This window comes from Ailuropoda melanoleuca, chromosome 20 (genome assembly GCF_002007445.2).
Source record: "Ailuropoda melanoleuca isolate Jingjing chromosome 20, ASM200744v2, whole genome shotgun sequence".
Taxonomy (NCBI): Eukaryota; Metazoa; Chordata; class Mammalia; order Carnivora; family Ursidae; genus Ailuropoda; species Ailuropoda melanoleuca.
The window spans coordinates 25,417,790-25,437,265 of NC_048237.1; the positions used below are offsets into that span (position 1 = coordinate 25,417,790).

General features: G+C 39.2%; 2 protein-coding genes across 12 annotated transcripts in view; both read right to left on the bottom strand.

Annotated features, from left to right (window-relative positions):
• Positions 1–4,264: 4,264 nt before the first annotated feature.
• Positions 4,265–10,964, bottom strand: VCPKMT (valosin containing protein lysine methyltransferase). Of its 2 annotated transcripts, XM_002921991.4 has the most exons (6): positions 10,245–10,964; positions 10,037–10,147; positions 9,796–9,868; positions 8,862–8,981; positions 7,723–7,827; positions 4,265–5,386 (listed from the first exon to the last, which is right to left on the bottom strand). In XM_002921991.4, exons 1-6 carry the CDS (start codon positions 10,508–10,510, stop codon positions 5,372–5,374), a joined length of 690 nt encoding a protein of 229 aa, XP_002922037.1. In that variant the 5' UTR covers positions 10,511–10,964; the 3' UTR covers positions 4,265–5,371. The 2 variants fall into 2 exon arrangements, with proteins under 2 accessions (XP_002922037.1, XP_019658127.1); XM_019802568.2 differs by lacking the exon at positions 8,862–8,981.
• Positions 10,965–11,107: 143 nt separating this feature from the next.
• SOS2 (SOS Ras/Rho guanine nucleotide exchange factor 2) overlaps positions 11,108–19,476 on the bottom strand; it is a 127,479-nt gene continuing 119,110 nt past the window's right edge. For 8 of the 10 annotated variants that reach the window (XM_034648589.1, XM_034648585.1, XM_034648584.1 and 5 more), the window contains 2 exons: positions 13,728–13,837; positions 11,108–12,855 (listed from right to left, as the gene is read on the bottom strand). In XM_034648589.1, coding sequence (XP_034504480.1) covers positions 12,337–12,855; positions 13,728–13,837 — 629 coding nt within the window. In that variant the 3' untranslated portion in view covers positions 11,108–12,336. Of the gene's footprint in view, positions 12,856–13,726; positions 13,838–13,915; positions 14,079–19,476 lie in introns of those variants that run through there. The other 2 variants (XM_034648586.1, XM_034648587.1) reach the window with 2 other exon arrangements.

A 19,476-nucleotide genomic window follows, 5' to 3' on the forward strand; every position in this document is an offset into this window, starting at 1 on the left:
CCGGTCTCAGTTTTACAGAGATAAGAACCACAGAAGAAAGAACTGGCTAAAGGTCCAGGGGGTAGAATGTCAATCTTGGAGCTCCAGCCAGCAAGCCCAGGCTCCTGTATTTAGAAATGAGTCTCCTGTTTCTATTGGCCTTTGGCACTTCTAATGCCCACGGCACTTACTTTAAAACCATAAAAAGGAATAGGAAACAAATGTTTTTCTTTCACCCCATTTTCTTCCTCTTTCTAAAATTGCTTACTTGTTCAAATAACAGGGGTGTGGAACAGCGTTCTCAACCTCCTCCTACACGGGGGGCCATTCCTACCATGCTGGGGGAGTGATGTGTACATGGGCCCTACACTCTCAAAGATGCCCAGATTTTGCACTGCAATATAGATAAAAATCAATTTACATTATACATATTTTCCTAGTCCCTACATGTAAAGTAATTCCATCTCTACTATAATCACAACATTTATCGAACACTTACTATGTGCCAGGTACCTAAGTGCATTACATATATTAAACTGATTTAATCCCCATGGCAAACTATTAGGTAGATATTATTATGACCCTCACCTTACATATAAGAAAACAGGCACACACAGTTTAAATAACTTTCTCAAGGTCACACAGCTAGTAAATGGCAGAACTGGAATTCAAGCCCAGATAATCTGGTCTTTAGGCCTGTGCTCTGACACATGGTTCTCAGAATGCACATGAGAACAACATTATCATGGAGATAATTTGCTATAACACATTTTTAAGTCTATAATATGACAATTATCTTGTTATTAACAGAGATTACATAAAATCTATCTCACAATTGATGGACTCACTAGACCTTCAAAAAACTCCAACCAATACTTAAGAACCTTAAACAGTGTCTTAAATGACCCCAGTTTGTAACAGCTTTAACCTAACGGGTATACATGGTTTGAGAATTCACTGCCTTCTCATTCAAAATTATGTCAAGTGAAAACTTTGCTTTTTCATTACTTGACTAAGTTTCAGTAAAATTTTGTTGCCACAAATTTTTTTCTGTATTAGCTTGAAGGTCTCCATGGTACAACTGACTATGCTATTTTTACAATGTTTACTATCGATGAAGCAAAAACTCTTCCAAATCCTGATGCTCCTTGAGGAACAAGAGAAAAAGTCAAATAGATGGCCTAAGCCTACAGGACTGTGGTATAACCAAAGACAGAGTTTCAGTCTTTTGATGTAAAAGCTATTTATTACTCTAGTCGGGAAGGTACACTGGTTTGAAAAACTAATTAAAATTAATTAGAAGTTTTAAGCAGCTCAAACATAAAATCATGCATTATAAAAGGTACTTTTAAGGTCAATTTAATTTTCAGAAACTGACCAACTAATTCAGCCTCTCACAGAAATCAATAGCAGAGAAATGGTCTATGAACTGAAATTTCTGTAGCTTTATGAATAATATTCTGAAATTCAAAGGCATATCAGAATGCAATGGACAGAAAGATAAATCAAATACAATTTTATAAGAAAAAAATTCAGCTTTACCTACACTATTGTTATGGTCTGAATGTTTGTGTGTCCTGCCCCACAACCCAGCCCCAAAATCTTATGCTGAAACCCATTCCCCCAATGTGATAGTATTTGAGAGATGAGTAGGTCATGAGGGTGAAGCTCTCATAAATGGGATCGATGCCCTATAAAAGAGACCCCAGGGAGATCCTTTGCTTTTCTGCCATGTGAGGTTACAATGAGAAGACAGTTGGCTATGAGGAAGTTGGTGCCTCCTACTTCCCAGCCTCTAGAACTGTGAGAAATGTTTGTTATTTATAAGCCACCCAGTCTATATTTTGTCCTAGCAGCCCAAATACACTAAGACAACCACGCTATACTCGAAAGCAACCCGATTAGTTTGATTCTTTAAAATCTAATTTAGTTTACCTTTAAAATGCAAGTGTGATTCCACTTTTTTAGCAACTTCCTTTTCATAAAATGTTTCAAGACAAGTCAAGCAATGCCACCTACAGGGAAACTTTAGAACAGCAGTCCTATTCCTATAACCCACACTTTCAACAATTAGTCCAGTATTTATAGTCTAAGTTAATATTGCATTTGGCATCATTTAACAAGGAAACTTACAAGAAAAAGGTAGCTGTGTAAAAAATCCTATTATCATTCCGGATTAATAATTCCTAAAATAATTAAAAATTACCTAACTTCATTCCCAAGTTCACGAAACGTAAGAGTCACAGACCCGCAGGTATGAGCTACACCTCAGGTATAGTTCCAAGTTATGCAATCTCAAAGACTTAGTTATAACTGGTATACGGGGGAGACGCAAGTCACTGGAGACTAGCCTGTAGCAATTTTACTTTTCCAGCTATTGGACTCCCCTTTCCTCTTGAGTAGCATCACCTTTGCCTTCTTGACCAAGTTCTCTAAAATTTCAGGTAAACACTCAATTTCTAAAGCTCAGTCCTGTTTATTTTAAAACCTATTTCTTAGATGATTCCACATTGGATTCAAAGCTCTTTCCCTCCTTATGCAGTATAGGCCCACTCTAATCATGGGTGGTTTATTTTTATATTTCTCCTCTCTTTGCTCTCTTCCCCTTGGGAAATAGATGCTAGGCTTCCTTAACACAGCAGTTCTCAATTTAGGCTAAATACTCAAACCACCTGGAGCCCTTTAACAAAAACCCCATGCCTCTTAATTGAACTGGGACCTGAACATGGCTTTGTTTGCTTTTAATTTTCCCGATGATTCCATGTGCAGCCCAGTTTGAGAAACACCTCCTTAAACTGGGGCTCCCTAATCGGCTATAACTGCATTCTGATAACTGGCCTATGGGTTTTGTGGTGCACAGTGGCAAGCCCCCATTCACCTAGAGGCCCAGACGTTCATTCCTGAGCTGTCTCCCCACCTGCCCCCAGCCCTAGCAGTCCCTCGAGATTGGAGCTGGCGGTATTCTGGTTGATCCCCAGTCCATGGCATCACACCTCACTCATCTGCACCTGCCTTTGTACTTCTCCGTGTTGTTGCACAAGTCCTCTGACCGCCAACTCCTGTATCAACACTGGCTGGCAGGACCCAGCTTTAACACCTCTCCAATTTCATTCCCATGCTCTGAAATAAAAACACAGATGTGCTAATCTGCTGGGTAAATCCAAACAAGTGAGAAAATGCCGGGCTCCCTTCTTAGAAGCAACCTAAATCTTGAATTTTTCCTTCACGCCTCCCTCCTGTTGTTTCTGAGTGCAGATGCACCTTCTTCCCTCCCTCATGAGAGAGCCCAAAGGATTAGATCCCAGTCCCCAATGCTGCGCTCCTCAAAGAGAGACCTCTTCCAGGCCTCCCTGGCTGTCTGTGGAATGGTGGTTCGTGACAGGGATGTTACTTGAACTGGCAGCCCTCTCAGTGCTTGCTGATCCTAACGACCAGTGGTTCTCTGATCTTACTATGTGGAGACTTGGTACCTTTTTCTTTTTTGAGATTTGGTATCTTTTAATCTCTGCTTTGGCCTTATTCCAATAGGAAAAAAAAAATCCCATGATTTAATGTTACAAATTACTTAAATCTACAGTCAGTAACTTAGGTCAGTTCTCCAGAACAGATGGCGATAAATGTATGCAAGTGACATATTGAGGTGGTGAATTGAGTGGGAACAGGACAGGGAAGGGAAGGAAGCACACACAAGTAAAGGGGTGATTCTGGCAAAACTGCAGAGGCTGACCTCAACCCAACTCCTCCAGAGAATTTTGGATTGTAAGGTGCACCTAGGTGAGGTAAAGGAGCTGGGCTTTCCTATAGGAATGCCAAGGGGCACCTTAGGCCTAAGACCCAGAGGCACTGAATAGTAGAAGTCTAGTGAAGAGAGGAGGAGGGTGAACAGGGATCTGAGAATATAAGCGGATTCCTATAGGTGGTCAATGTCAGACTTATTTTTTTAAGTTGCACGATGTTATGGAATAGGCTAGAAAGTAGTCATCTGTGCCAAGACTTCACTAATGATAACTGGTGCTATCTGTAACTAACAAAGAATCATATATTTAGTTTGCACAGTTTAGTAAACTGCTTAATGAAATGCTAAGAGCGGTATGAACAACGTGTTTTGAAAAAGAACAGCAAGACAAACTTTAAAGACCGAAGGGAGCCTGAGGGAAAGAATGGTTCTTTTGACTTGGATCTTTTAATTTCTCTAAATAGGGCTGCTTTTGCTTTTTCTGGAAAGTCTGATTTAGATGTTCATTTTCTTCAAAGCTATTTCTGAAACATTCACAAAATCACAGGATCTCAAAAACAATGTTTATTTAATACATAAAATGTGCCACCTTGCACCAATGCCTACAAGTACCAGAATTCTATCCAGTTAGTATTACTCTTCACAACTGGCGTGTCCTCGATCAGTCTGTGAGCAGATGATTATTGTAACATCATAAAACAGAGAATACACAGAATCAAAATCACTTGGTCAATGTATATAGAACAACATTTGTAGTTATTTAAAAACAGTTCTCTGTTTCATGTAAACAACACTGGTGATTTTAGCCATTTTCCTAGAAGATATATGCAAAGAAAAGTGCAAGAGCCACGTAAGTGCACAAGCCTGAAACTGGACTTTTATTCCTACTCCATTCTCAAATGAAAGAAAGTTTTTAAAGATACCTTTTCCCCCCTCCTGATTTCTTACTTTCATTCCTACCAACTCATTACAGTATAATTTACTATCTAACTCACATAGACATGTACGGTGGAAGAAAAGAATAAAACTTTGGCTAATAGAAGTATACAAAACAGTATATTCAGGTTTTCTTTTTTTTTTTTTAAGTAAAAGAACATTTAAATGCTAAGGCTATCGTAATAACAGCAATGAAGTGGAAGGTACATACGATAAAAACCACTGCAAAATTACATTAAAATAAAAACCAACTTTTAGATTTACTGATCTTGAAGACAACTAAATTTTATTAGTTGCAACTTAAACAGAATTACATAGTAATAGATATCTCTCTTTAGAAACTGGATCAGTTTATCTCTAGTTTCCCGACAATAATGCCAAGTCAACCAAGCCACTTCACTGTTTATTTCTGGCAGACTTTAGGCAAACCTCAACACCTATATTCATTTGAGGAGTGACTGATACACAATTTTCTTCTAAGCAGAACTTGACGCTGAGCTACAAGTAAACTAAGTTGGATTTCAGGCCCATTGGCAGGCAGTCAGTAATCATTTTTCGAACTGCAGGCAGCCCATGGTGGTTGTCAGTTATATATTGAATCTCTATGGACATGCTGGAAAAATCTGTGAACACAATCTTCCCATGCTGTATTCACATGCTCCATTCACATCTTTAGCTTACCCAGGTTGTTAGAGAGCTTGGGTAAGAGGACTAAAGATTTCACGATGGAGATTTCTATAAGGAAAAAAAAATGAAAGCTTTAAAGACTGATTTCTTATAAAAAATTAAGTATTTACTGGGTACTTAATACTAAGCAATATGCTTAATAATGGCTAAATGCAATTCAAATGAACAACTATGCAGAATTTTTTAAAAGACGGTTTTTTGCTGATACCTAAAACAAAACAACCAAAAAAAATCACATATACTGGACATCATCAAAATTAAAAAGCTTTGTGCTTCAAAGGACATACTATCAAGAAAAAAAAAAAAAAAGACAAACCACAGAATGGGACAAAGTATTTGAAAGTCATGTATCTGCTAAGGGTCTAGTATCCAGAATATATAAGGAACTATTACAACTCAACAGTAAGAAGACAACTCAATTTAAAAAAGGCTAAGTATGGGACACCTGGGTGGCTGAGTCGGTTAAGCATCTGCCTTCGGCTCAGGTCATGATCCCAGGGTCCTGAGATCGAGCCCCACATTGGGCTCCCTGCTCAGTGGGGAGTCTGCTTCTCCCTCTCCCACTCTCCCTGCTTGGGTTCCCTCTCTCACTGTCTCTCTCTGACAAATAAATATCTTAAAAACAAACAAACAAAAACCAGGCTAAGTATTTCTGTAAAGATATACAAATGGCCAGTAAATATATGAAAAGACATTCCACATTAGTCATTCAAGATATGAAAATAAAAACCACAATGTGACACCACTTCACCCCTACTGAGACGACTACCATCAAAAAGATGGACAATGACAAGCGCTGGCGAAGATACGAAGGAATGAGAACCCTCCACCACTGCCGGTGGGAATGTAAAATGGTACAGCAGCTTTGGAGTACAGTTTGGCCAATTCACCGGAAGTTAAACATGGAGTTCCCATGTGACCTAGCAATTCTACTCTTAGGTATATACCCAAGAGATTTGAAAACATAAGTCACCCAAAAATTCTTACATAAATATTCATTGCAGTATTCATTATTGCCAAAAAGTGAAAAACCACTGAAATGCCTAATGACTGATGAATGGATGGATAAGGTGTAGTATATCAAAGAAATATTAAAACTATATTTTATTTCTAAAACTATAAAAAGGAGCCAGATACAAGAAGCCACATAGTGTGTGATTCCACTTCTATGGAATGTTCAGAACAGGCAACTCCACAGGCAGAGAACAGACTGGTGGCTGCCAAAGATCAGGGAGAGGTGGGAACAGCAAGTGACTGCTAATGGGTACGGGGTTTCTTTTTGGGGCAATAAACAATGTTTAGAATTCAAAAGTGGTGACAATTGTGCAACTCTGTGAATATACTAAAAACCACTGAACTGTACATTTTAAAAGGGTGAATCTTATCAATTTTGTAAAAAGAAGTAATTCTTCGCAAAAAAAAAAAAAAGCCTTTACATGTAGGAGACAAAATCTTTATGCCTCAAAAAAACCTCTACTTTTAAAACTACACAACAGCTTGAGCTAAAACCAGATTCCTTAAGGCATAAAACATTTTAAAAATTTATCTTTGGATCTCCAGCACTATGTCAAATGAAAGTTAGTAGATCTGAATTACTAATCCCACCGCCTCTCATTTCTTACAGTTCTAATACCTAGCCTTGATCCCCCAACTTACAAGCTATTTGCTTTTGGCTAGAATTCACATAATCAGAGAACTTCATCATGAATAAACTTAATCAAAGCAAAGATAACAGGAACAAGTGGGACTTACTAAATTTAGCACCCTTAATTCATAAATTAGATCATGTCCTTGCCTTATACTAGTCACATATACAAAAGGTGATACAAACAAAATGGATGAAATACAATTCTTCCCCTCTACACACAGCAAACTCTTGGCATACAGAGGCAACTTATATGAAATGTAACTGTTGTAACAGGTAAAGGAAGCAAGAAAAAAGGGTAACACAAATAAATTCTATTTGAGTGCATTTTTATTTACTGGGCAGATCTACCTTGCTATACTTTACTTTAGACTATTTAAAATAATTTGAATGGTTGGAAAACGTTCACAAAAGTCAGAACGGGCATTTTTAAATCTCTGAGAGATAAAAGAAATGTACAAATAGCTAAGATATTTGCCTGAGGTAATGCCCAATTACAAAGCTCTATTATTTACAGATGGAAAGGACCTTTATCAAAGAAGCCTGGTTTTTTTTGTTTTTTTTTTTTAGAGGAAGAATCCAAGGCCAGGTAGATTAAGTGATCTAAACACTGAGAGTGCCAGTGAGTCATTAGAACTGTTTCCCCACATCAAAATCAATCTACACCACACATTAGCCCAGAGACAGTACCCAGCTAATGAGATCTCCTCAGAGGATAAAGAGGTGGGAATGTATTTACCGATTTTTTCTTTCTGATGTATAAAATATGAATATCCTCGCTTCGATATTCTTCATCATGTTTCTCCAAAGGAATTTTTTCAAAGTCAAAGTCTAGCTGGAGGAGCTATAAATTTAAAAGAGATATACTTCAAAATCAATAATAGGAAATTTCCTGTGGCGACAGAAGTCAGAGTGACAGTTAACTTTGGAGGAGTACTGACTGGAAAAGGGCACATGGGAGCCTTCTGAGGTCCTGAAAATAGTCTGTATTTTTCTGTAGAGTGGTGATTGCTCGGGTGTATACATATGAAAAACTGAGCCAAGCACTTGATATATGTGTAGCTTACATGTGTTTGACTCAATTTAAACTGTTTAACAATATAGAATTTTCAATTACAGTCTCAAAAGTTCATTAACATTCTTTACTTTCAAGAAAAACATGAAAATAAAAAACAATTTTAGCACCTATCTGAGGCAGAGTCATGTATTTACATTCTTATTTAAGCACAGTAGTCCTTTCAGTAGATAAATTGCAGGGCTGTGTAGATGTACCCTCAAGCGGAGTCACTTGTAATTGATTTTTGCCCATCAGAAGGGTTTGGAGGACCACTGGGGGAAGACAGGTGAACGATACATGGGGCTCTATGTACCACTCTTGCAACTTTCTGTAAGTCTTTAATTATTTCAAAGTAAAAAGTAAGAAAACAAAACCAAAAAACATTCCAGAAAGCAGATAGGATATCTTGGTCGAAGCTTTCATAAAAATGCAGAGAAAAACAAAGACATAAAAATGTATCACATATATTTCTGATTCCAAAAGTAATACATTACTATGTTCCCAAAAGCCAGCATCATGTTTAATAAAGAAACATGGAAAACTTTCCTAGAAAAGACAAGGGTGTTACCGTTATTATTTTAGGTTGTTCTGTAGATACTAGAGCAACTTATTAGAAAAGAAAAAGAAAAAGGATCAGAAAAGATGAAAAAGGTGGGGGGAGAAGCTTAGTAGAATGGTGGGCAATGAAGGATACTCTCCTTGGATTCATACGAGCAGAATGTGTTCCCCACTCTAAATTACCCTAATATATGTGAACACACAGTCACATAAAGCCTCGATGAAGTCACATGACGCACTACAGAAACAGATCTACGACTTACCTCAAAATATTTTTTCTCAATTTCTGGATTTTTTCCCATTGTTCGTTGTTCGTAACAACATATAATACAAGTCTCAAATCCACTAAGATCTTTTAGAGTTTTCAACAACGGCTCCAAAGACTGTTCAAAAAGGAATATCACTTTTACGTACGATTTTTAAAAATTTATATTTTTACTATAAAAAGGGGGTAGGGGAAGTGGAGAGTAACTATTAACTCCCCTCCAATTTATCCATCTTTGAATCAATCGACAAAGTATATGTGGTTAAAGCTCTGTAGCTAATGACTGGTAAACTCTTCATTAATCAACCATTGTATTGATTTCAGTTTCCAAGACTCAAATGACTGCATTTTGGAGTTACCATGGGAAAACAAATGAAACCGACCTCACTCTTTAAAAATTAATTTTATTTAATCTATTTTAACTTGGGATTTTACCCACAAAAGTAAGTCCGACCCTAACTTGAGCATAAGGTAGTTCAATGTTTGTTATTTTAAAAATGTGATGCCCACAATATTATACAGACTGATATTTTAAAAAATACCATCCTGAATCAATCTTGCCCCAGAACAATGAATTCTTTACAGTGCAACTTAATTCTCAACGTCATGGTTAACTTGTTCACTGGAAAGAGCTTAAAAAAAAACCCCTTAGCTTCTCTTAACAGATCCAAATGGCAAAATCTTTAAAATATTACAGAAGCCTCTAGTAAAATGCACATAACACTTTTGTCAACATGTTTCACAGGTCTTTATGTTTATCACGAGTACATGCATATAGTTCCTGGTAAGCTTAATGTTCTTTACTGTGTCATCAACTATAGGACAAATATCCTGCCTTCAGAGATGTTAAAAGGTGAAGAAATAAGCACTTTGGAATCCACGAATTATGATACAACTTCTAAAGATAGACACTTCACTCACGGAATACTTACCTCTTCATAGTATATGCAGTCGGCCATCAGTATGTAGTCTGGCGGAGATGGAAAGTCTTCTATTTCTTCCCCCCTTAAAAATGTCAACCAAATATTTTAACTGTTGCTTTAATAATCTAAAACACTGTTCTCTAAACAAGTTCTGGAAGGTCCCCTTCGTATTAACTGTGCTTTTAGTGAAACGCAATTTAAAGCAAACTACAGATCGTTATCTTAAAACAAGCTGAAAGGCCATACAAACCATTTCAGTACCTTGGCTTGAACAGAACCAGTGACAAGATGCTTGTTCATATTAATATTCATCTTCAGCAAGTCTTGCAATTCCTCAAGATCTGTGACCACAACATCAGCCCTACAAAATAACGTCGATTGAGGTGTAGGCACAAGCGTCGTGAACCACGAATCCGGGTTTCCCGAACGAAGCGGCACCCCCTCCGGCCAGCTCTTACCCGAGGGTAGCAGCCATGAGCCCCACGGCCCCAGTGCCGGAGCCCAGCTCCAGCACGGACCGCCGGCTCAGAGCGTGAGCCCCGTCGCCGGAAAACCCGGGCGTTTCCAGGTACTTAGAAAGGACAATGGCAGCGTCCCAAACAACGCAGCCCACGCCGCCCGAGCCATACTGCTGCAGTCGTAACACCGTGCCGTCTCGCTTTTCCAAAACTCGAACAAAGTTCCGCAGTGCGTCCTCCGCCGAGGACTCCAGAGGAGCCGCCATCGCCGCCCGGCAACAAGAAGCGGCGCGCGCACTGACGTCACACCCACACGCACCGCCCAAGGCCGCCTGAAGAGGGCCCGGCGCCTCCTAGTGGCGAAGTTGGCGCCACGGCGCGTGCGCAAAGGCACAAAGCTGGGCAGGCAGCATTAGCAGGGCGTGGTCGGTCAGCCTCACTCCTCTAAGTTACAAGCCTGGCTTAGCAGACAGGTAGCTTCAACCGCTCTTCCAGACAAAGCTGGTATTGTCACCTGCTCTTAAGGCAAACTCCGAGTGTTTTTACCAGGAGGCTAATTCACTCGGTAGTTATTGGCTTTAAATCCAGGCAGTTTTCAAGATTCTACCAAGCAGGCTACAACCCTCCTTACCAAGAGTTTCCTTGCATGCTAATTTTTCATCTGAATGCATAAAAATGGTTGCTGGAAGCTTGCTGATCGCTGTTTTAACAGTTAAGACAAAGTTATCCTTCTAAAATTTACATAAAATTCTTTGGGACTACGTAATTTAAATTGCACAAAATACTGAAAATAATGTGGGTGTATTTCCACAGAATTCAACAATCTCTCCCTTGTTTCTTATAATGAAAACACATATTTAAAAGTCTTTTAAAAATTAAGACTGGGGTGATTTATTAATCTCGTTAAGAACTCTGATACAAAGCACAGTAAAAGGCCACAGACCAGTAAATAAACAACGTGGCTTCTGGCCACTTTACAACTGCTGCTACAGCACTATCAGCAAAACACACTTTTTCATCACTTTGAACCCAGGAGTCCAAATGGCAAATAAAACTTTTACTCACTTCTCGGAATAGAAAGTTTAATAAAGCTTTAAGTATGTTTGCCGGTTTAAATGTTACCAATCTAAAAAATAATTTTTTTTACTTTAGTTAACATGAGATTTATAGAGAACGTTACTATGTTTTGAGGGCAAGGCAGTTGGTTCCTATGCCATAAGAAATTTTCCTCTGAATTTCTGAATTAGTAAAGTAGCAGATTGTATTATAGGCCTTGAGTCACTTAAATTTATATAGGTTATTAGCATTATCTTTAAATATACAATATAAACAAAACTGTACATACATGGCATATTAATTAACTTTGTTTTCCAAAACAATAGGCAACTCATTAGCTAAAGACACCATAGTCTGCAAAACCAAAAGGCACATCTGAATGAGATACATGCCCTTTTTCCCTCTATGATTGGGTTAGGTAGTCTCTGTATACATTTTGACAAAATAATAAACACTTACAGTGCATCCTATTACTTTCATTCTATTTTTCATTTTTGTCTTCAGCAGCAAATTCTGGCATTTAAGACATGGCATTAAAGAGTTTAAGAACACTGGGTGTTTTTCACAATTCTCCCTAAACGTAAAAACTAGAAGTAAAAACTAGAAGATGGTCAAAGAGTTTTAAAAATCAGTAATACCACACACCCCCTATATCTGTGTAAATTCACTGCCTTAAAAAGGCGTCTATTATCCAAATTTGAAAAATTCCACAAATGCACTATCCCCTTTCAGTGCAATCAATGTCACTTTAAACCATATTTTAGCAGAGTCTACAGTGCAAATATAAATTCTTTATACTGGCCTTTTGGCAGCACTGAGGATCCAAGACAAGGCAATGCTACTGATCACCTGAGGATAATGATAAAGGACTTTTGTATTTTTACTTTTCCAATTTTAAAAGCTTATTTGATCAGTAGCATTTTTGTAAGAGCATTATTTGTAAAAAGTACTAAAATACTATGCCTTTTTTGAATAAATTAAAAAAAAAACCCTTTACAAATACCATTCCAGTGTCAATGACTACATATGGCTAAGGTCACTGAGGAGTTTCCGCATTTTCTAGCACAGGCAGTCTGAATGACGGAGGGTGCGAAAGCTCCCGTTTGTAAGTCTTTGGTGGCAGTTTTGGTAGGTTTGGCAGGTGAGGGCTTGAACTCTGCCTCGGTGGAACAGGGGGAGCTTGAGGATGAGCAAGGTGGTTGTGACTAGAACTGAGCACGTAGCATCGACGTGGTACTCTCGGAGAGGGTGTGCTAGGAGGAGTATTTGGCGAGTTTGGGCAGGTACTAACATCTCTGAACCAGTCTGGGTCTCTGTGCAGATGTCCTAGTGGAGGTGGCTGAAGATTAAACGGGCAGTTTAGAAAGTGCTCTGGAGGCCGAAGGGGAACTGGTGGAGGGGTATCAGGAAGAGGGTCTCTTGGTGGCGGTGGAGGTGGACTGTGCAGAGGCCCGTCAAATGCACCAGTAGGAGCAGGAGCTCTGGGTTTTACCTTTGGAGGAGGAGGCTGTCTTGGTGGAATAGCAGGGGGGTCATCATCAGATTTCGTATTTCCCTCAAAAAAAAAAAAATTAAATTATACCTCCATTCTCCTGAAAAATCTGTTAAGCTTTAAAAGACTGAAAAATTCTTATGTGTTCAGTTAAATCCAGAAGCTCTAAACAGATTAATCTGATTTAATGATCAGATTCATGAGTAAAATACTCCCAGTTTAATTTGGGGCCTAGTTTATTATTTTTATATATGAGATGTTTTCATTGGAATCTTAGAACATAAACCCTCAGGTTATCTCACTTTATATACCTTTCAAAAATTTATGCATTTTAACTGTAATACGCAAGTCAGTCAAAGGAATACATAGCTTTGTAGCCATTAAAGAACATGATGTCAAGGGAACTCAATGTCCAGCTTCTGCTTTCCGGCCATCTACTTCTACCTTCCCCAGTGAGGCTTACCGTGCTGGGTCTCAAGTGTGATCCAGGGACCAGCAGCATCAGCACCAGTAGGGAACTTGTTAAAAAATGCAAATTCCTGGGTCCCACCCTAGACCTACTGAATTAGAAACTCAGCAATCTAGTTTTAATAAGCCTCCCAGGTCATTCTGATGCAGCCTACAGTTTGAGAAGTACTGGTTTAAAGTTTGAAGAATTCTTTGAATACTAAAGTTTTCCCCCTTTCTACCAGAAGGAAAACATACTTCTGAGTATCTGTGAATCTGCCTGCCCAGCCTCTTTTTAGAAAAAAATATAAAGGAGAATTAAGCAATTATTAAAAGTATTTTTCAGATAAAACAACTGAAGCATTTAAAAACTATAAAGGGTAGCCAAAGTATGATTTACAGACTTTTTATAAGACCAAGAATTATCTGAAGACTCGCCACTCTGAATGAGTTGAACGCGTGAAGGCAGACTCAGTGCTGCTGACTACCTTGGAGTTTGAAGCATCGTCCTCAAACTTTTTTCGAGGAGGAAGCGGAGGGGGGATCAGCGGCTCTTCACTCAGTTTATGTAAACTACCACAGGAGCTGAAGAAAGATTCTGGGGGTAAAAGAGATTGGTTTAACCACAATTCACAGGGCAACCGTAAGATACGACTTTCTTTCAATCTGTGATCACCTCTGCCATAGCAAATGTCAGACTGTATTGTAGTTAACTGTTGGTTTAGCTATACTCTCCACCGAGCCACCAGCTTTCTCAGGGCAGTGTGTATGTCCTTCTGTGTCCCTAAGCACTAGTACAACAGGGGTAATGCTTGGTATAGGGCAGATACTACAGCCACCTGAAAACAGACAATTTAAATAAGATTAATAATGAGATTCTGCTCCTTGAAAAACCTTTTAAAATCTAAAACAGACAAAACAAACATGTTTGTAGAAATTGTAGTAACTTCCAGAGGAAGATCATATATAATCAGAGACCTTGTGTTTTTGAAGCAGCCAGTATCAGATACATTTCTACACAGGTGATAAAACCCCCAACTAGGAGACAAAAAGGTAGGGTTGTATTAAATAATCCTTTCTCTTTCAAGTTTCTCAGTGATAAAGGACATGTTATGTAACCACATTAAAAAGAATTTACAAAATAATAAAGCACCTGGGAAAATTCTATGCCAAACAGACATAGAATAAGAACTCTTTTCATTTTTTTTTTCATATGATAAAAAGAATACCTGTAGTTATGGACCAACTCTATTTGCTGACCAACACTTGTTATAAAAGCAGTGACCATGTCTTGTTTATCATTACATTAAGACTGGGCTCATAGGAACTAGCTGAGAAAGCTGATGAGTTTAATTTAAACATATGGAGTGTGAACTCTTTATGTGATATCCAAGTAGAGATGTTAATATCTTTACTCCATGTAAAAAAACTGCTGTCCTGATCTTGTGACTCTGCAGTCACCTCATGCGTGCTATTAGCTCAGGGTGTCAAAAACAAAGTATGCCTACGGGGTGTCGGCACATGGTGTGGGAGGTCAGGCAGAGCACTATCTGCTGGAGATATACTCCTTTGGCCTGATCAGCATCGTTGGCCCTGTCTTTGGAAGCGAACTACTCTTGGTGATAGTGAATATATCCCATGTGGTGTAGTCAGCCAGTCTGGCCCAGTGCACCCCAACTCCAATCAGAAAAATAACAAGTGTTGGGATGTGGAGAAAAGGGAACCCTCATGAACTGTTGTTGGGAATATAAACTGGTGCACCCACTGCGGAAACAATAATGGAGGTTCCTCAAAAAATAAAAAAAAATAGAAATACCACGTACACACACACACACACACACACACACACACACACACACACAGAGGAATATTACTCAGCCACAAAAAAGAATGAGATCTTGTCATTTGTGACAATATGGATGGACCTAGAGGGTATGAGGTTAAGTAGTAATAAGTCAGACAGAGAAAGACAAATACCATATGATTTCACTTATATGTGAATTCTGAAAAACAAAACAAAAAGAAAAAGACTCATAAACACAGAGAACAAACTGGTGGCTTCCAGTGTGGAGGAGGGTAAGGGCATGGGTGAGATAGATGAAGGGGATTAAGAGGCACAAACTTCCAGTTATAAAATAAGTCAAAGAAATAAAAAGTACAGCGTAGGGAATATAGTCAATAATATTATTATAACATACAGTGACACAGAGTGACTACACTTGTGAACACTGAGCAATGTAGAGAATTGTCAAATCCCTATGTTTTATATCTAAAACTAATATAACATTGTATGTCAACTATACTTCAATAATAAATACTTTTAAAAACCTCTATTTATTTTAAAGTGTGCTCTATGCCCAACATGGGGTTTGAACTCATCACCTTAACACCAAGAGTTGCATGCTCTACTCACTGAGCCAGCCGGGTGCCCCAATAATAAATACTTTTTAAAAAGTAAAAAAGAAAAAAAAGTAGTGCACATGGGACTCACTTCTCACCTCTTTTTTTTCTTAAAGATTTTATTTATTTATTTGATAGAGGGAGAGACAGCCAGCGAGAGAGGGAACACAAGCAGGGGGAGTGGGAGAGGAAGAAGCAGGCTCCCAGCGGAGGAGCCTGATGTGGGGCTCGATCCCAGAACGCCGGGATCACGCCCTGAGCCGAAGGCAGACGCTTAACGACTGAGCCACCCAGGGGCCCCTCACTTCTCACCTTCTTAACGTGATCCGATTTTTATCTAACTCCCTTTCATGGATGCAGCCCTATGCTTCACTTGGGGGAAAGCTGACCTTATCCTGTAGCTCCAAAGATGGGGCCTGATTAGACCAAGTCAATCTGTGTAATCCACTCCATCAGTCAGAGTGACTGACTTAGCTGTAGGCATGTGGCCTAGTTCAGACAAGTGAAATGTGAAAGATCTGCTAGCGACTACTGAAAAGAAAGTTCCTTGCCCTTCTGAAAAAGCACTCTGCCAGTCTGTCTCTGTATATCTCTCTTTCCTTCTTACCTGACTGAACAAAGAAGCACAAAACCATTACTCCTGCCACCACTCTTATGACCTTGAGGGAAAACAGCCTTAGGTAAAGCCAATAATTTGGACAAAACAATGAAGAGTCGAAAAGGATCCTAGTCTTTGATAACATCATTGAGCCAGTGATTCAACAAGTCTTAAAGCGGTCTTCCTCTAGACTTCCAATTTTCTGAGTCAGAATGCTTTCTTATTGTTTAAGTCAGACTTAGGTGGGTCTTTTCTTCCTTACAGAAATACACACTCATGGAAGCAGAAAATATCTGAATGATGGTGGAAAAGCTGTGAGAGTTTTTGGGGGCGCCTGGGTGGCTCAGTTGTTAAGCGTCTGCCTTCGGCTCAGGGAGTGATCCCGGCGTTCTGGGATCGAGCCCCACATCAGGCTCCTCTGCTATGAGCCTGCTTCTTCCTCTCCCTCTCCCCCTGCGTGTGTTCCCTCTCTCGCCTAGCTGTCTCTATCTCTGTCAAATAAATAAATAAAATCTTAAAAAAAAAAAAAAAAACAAAGAAAGAAAAGAAAAGCTGTGTGAGTTTTGGAATATGGGTCTGACTCTACAGTAGCCCACTTAACCACTATGTTATACTCTCCGTAGCAGGCACGAAATAACCCTTGATGAAGTGTGAACACAGTGTTATTTACTATCAAGAGCACTTCCCTCTAAGATCAGGTTTTGTGAGTATTTTAAATAGTTTCAGTGTTCCAAACTAATGAATGTAGAATAATTTACTAAGTGATTTCTATAATGTTAGTTAGCTATGTAAGTTACTTTCAATTTTTTGACATCTGTCCATCCACTTTTTTCAACAAACACTTATTGCGTAACTGCTACAGTGTCAGATGCTGTTCTAGGCACTATAGCAATATGGTAGTGAAGAACAACAGGCAAAACTTCATGTCCCTATGGAGCTTATATTCTAGGTTGGGGAGAGAGAACAGATTTGAAAACTAAGTAAAAGAATTATGGCTATAAATTAGAAGAAGAAATATTAGGTAGGGAAGGTGGATAAGAAGAGACAGGAGGGGAGCAATTTTAACTAGCGTGGCTAGGGAAAACCTCACTCAGGTAATACTGGGCACAAACCTGAAGGAGGCAAGGGAGCCTGCAGTGAGGCCAAAGAGATGAAGAGCATTCTAGGCACACGGAACGGCAAGAGCAGAAGTCCTGGTGTGGGAATGTGTCTACTGTGTGCAGCAGGCTGAGGGGCTGAAGCAGAATGAGTGATGGGAGAGAACAGTGGGTCATGAAGTCCGACATCAAAGAGGCTAAATTGCATAGAACCTTCTGGGCCCTTTCAAAGAATTTTGGCTTTTACACTGAGATAGAAAGCCACTGGAGAGCTTCAAGCACAGGTGAGACAAGTCTAACTTACATTCTTTTTCCTTTTTGGTCTAACCTACATTCTAAAAGGACTTGGCTACTATAGTGAAAACAGACTATGTGGAAGATGGGAAGTTAGGAGGCTACTATAATAAACCAGGTAAGAGATTATGGTGGCTTGGATCAAGGTGACAGCAGTAGAGATGGTGAGAAATAGATTCTGGATACATTTTGAAGGGTAACAAGACTTGCTCATGAATCACATTTGGGGTATGAGAAAAAGAGAGAAGTAAAAGATAACTCCAATATTTTTAACCTAAGCAATTAGATGCAGTTGAGAACTGGGATAAGGAGGCAGTGGGAAGAACAACTTTGGAGGGGATGAAAACAAGCTCAGTTTTGGAGAGGTCAAGTTTGAGATTCCTATTAAGTATCTAAATGAAGATGTTGAATAGGTCACTGAGTATATGGGTCAAAAGGTCAAGAGAGAGGTTCTAGGTAGAGAAAAAAATTGGAGAATTATCATTATATAGATGATATAAGACTGGATGGGCCAACCCAATGAGTGAGAAGAGGTCCAGGGACTGAACCTTGTGGCCTTCCAATCTTTAGAGGTTGAGAATATGAAGAGAAACAAGCAAGCGACACTAGGCAGCTGAAAGTACAGTTAGAAAAACCAAGAGAGTGGGATGAACAACGTGATCTTCATGTACGTGACTTCTTCCCCAAACTGGTATTTTGAATAAATGAAGGCAGAAACTTGGTTTTTTTGCTCGCCACTCAATCTACAGTACCCAGCACGGCAGGTGCTACAATAGTCGGCGCCACTCAATCTCCTGCTACTGAATAAGACCAAGGGTGTGAACATGTTCATGGTTTCACATGCTGGTTACAGATTTCTCTCCAAAGGGTCATACTAATGTACCAATTTACAAGGGATAAGTAATGTATGAGAGTAACTTTTAACATAGGCTTGCTCATACTTTGATGTGAACAGTCTATTCATGTCTGCTGTAAATGGAGTCTTGCTGTTTTTCCCATTGTATGTGAGCACTTTTCATACATACTATGTTCTTTCAGGATTTGTTTTAGGAGAGTCAGAATTTTATGCAGTTATTCTCAATATTTTCCATTAAATTTCAAAATGAAATTTTCCTTATCATATGGAAAATGTATTTTACTGCCATCCAAAATAATGTCTAGAACTCCTGATTCTAAAATCGCTTGGTGTTAGGGGTTGAATTGTGTCCCCTCCAAAAATATGCTGAAGTGCTAACACCCAGTACCTGTCAATGTGACCTTATTTAGAAATAGGGTCTTTACAGATATGTAATCAAGTTAGGACGAAAGTGGACCCCAATCCAGTATGACTGAGGTCTTTAAAAGGAGAGGAGAATGGACAAAGAAACATGCAGGGAGAAGATGACCATCTGACAACAGCGGTAGAGACTGAGATGACGCATCCATAAACCAAAGGAGGCCAAAGATTGTCAGCAAAGGCCAGAAGCTAGAAGAGGCAAAGAAGGGATTCTCTCTTACATATTTCAGAAAGAGCAAGGCCCTGCCAACATCTTGATTTGGGGACTTACAGCCTCCAGAACTGCGCCCTTCTAAGCCACTCCGTCTGTGGGACTTTCTTAGAGCAGCACTAAAAGAAACTAATATACATAGTAAAAACATTTCCACCACAGAACAACACAGAAAATAAGAAACAAACTTCAGTGAAGCCAGGAAACATCTGAACCCTGAAGCTTCAATACATGAAGGTGGACTACAATGTATATGAAGGAGACAAACAGAGGAAGATGAAACCCAAATGTCTACAGTTAGTGATACTGACAAACAGCATTTAATGTGCCCCCACAGAATGAAAGGAGGGATCAGGAGTTA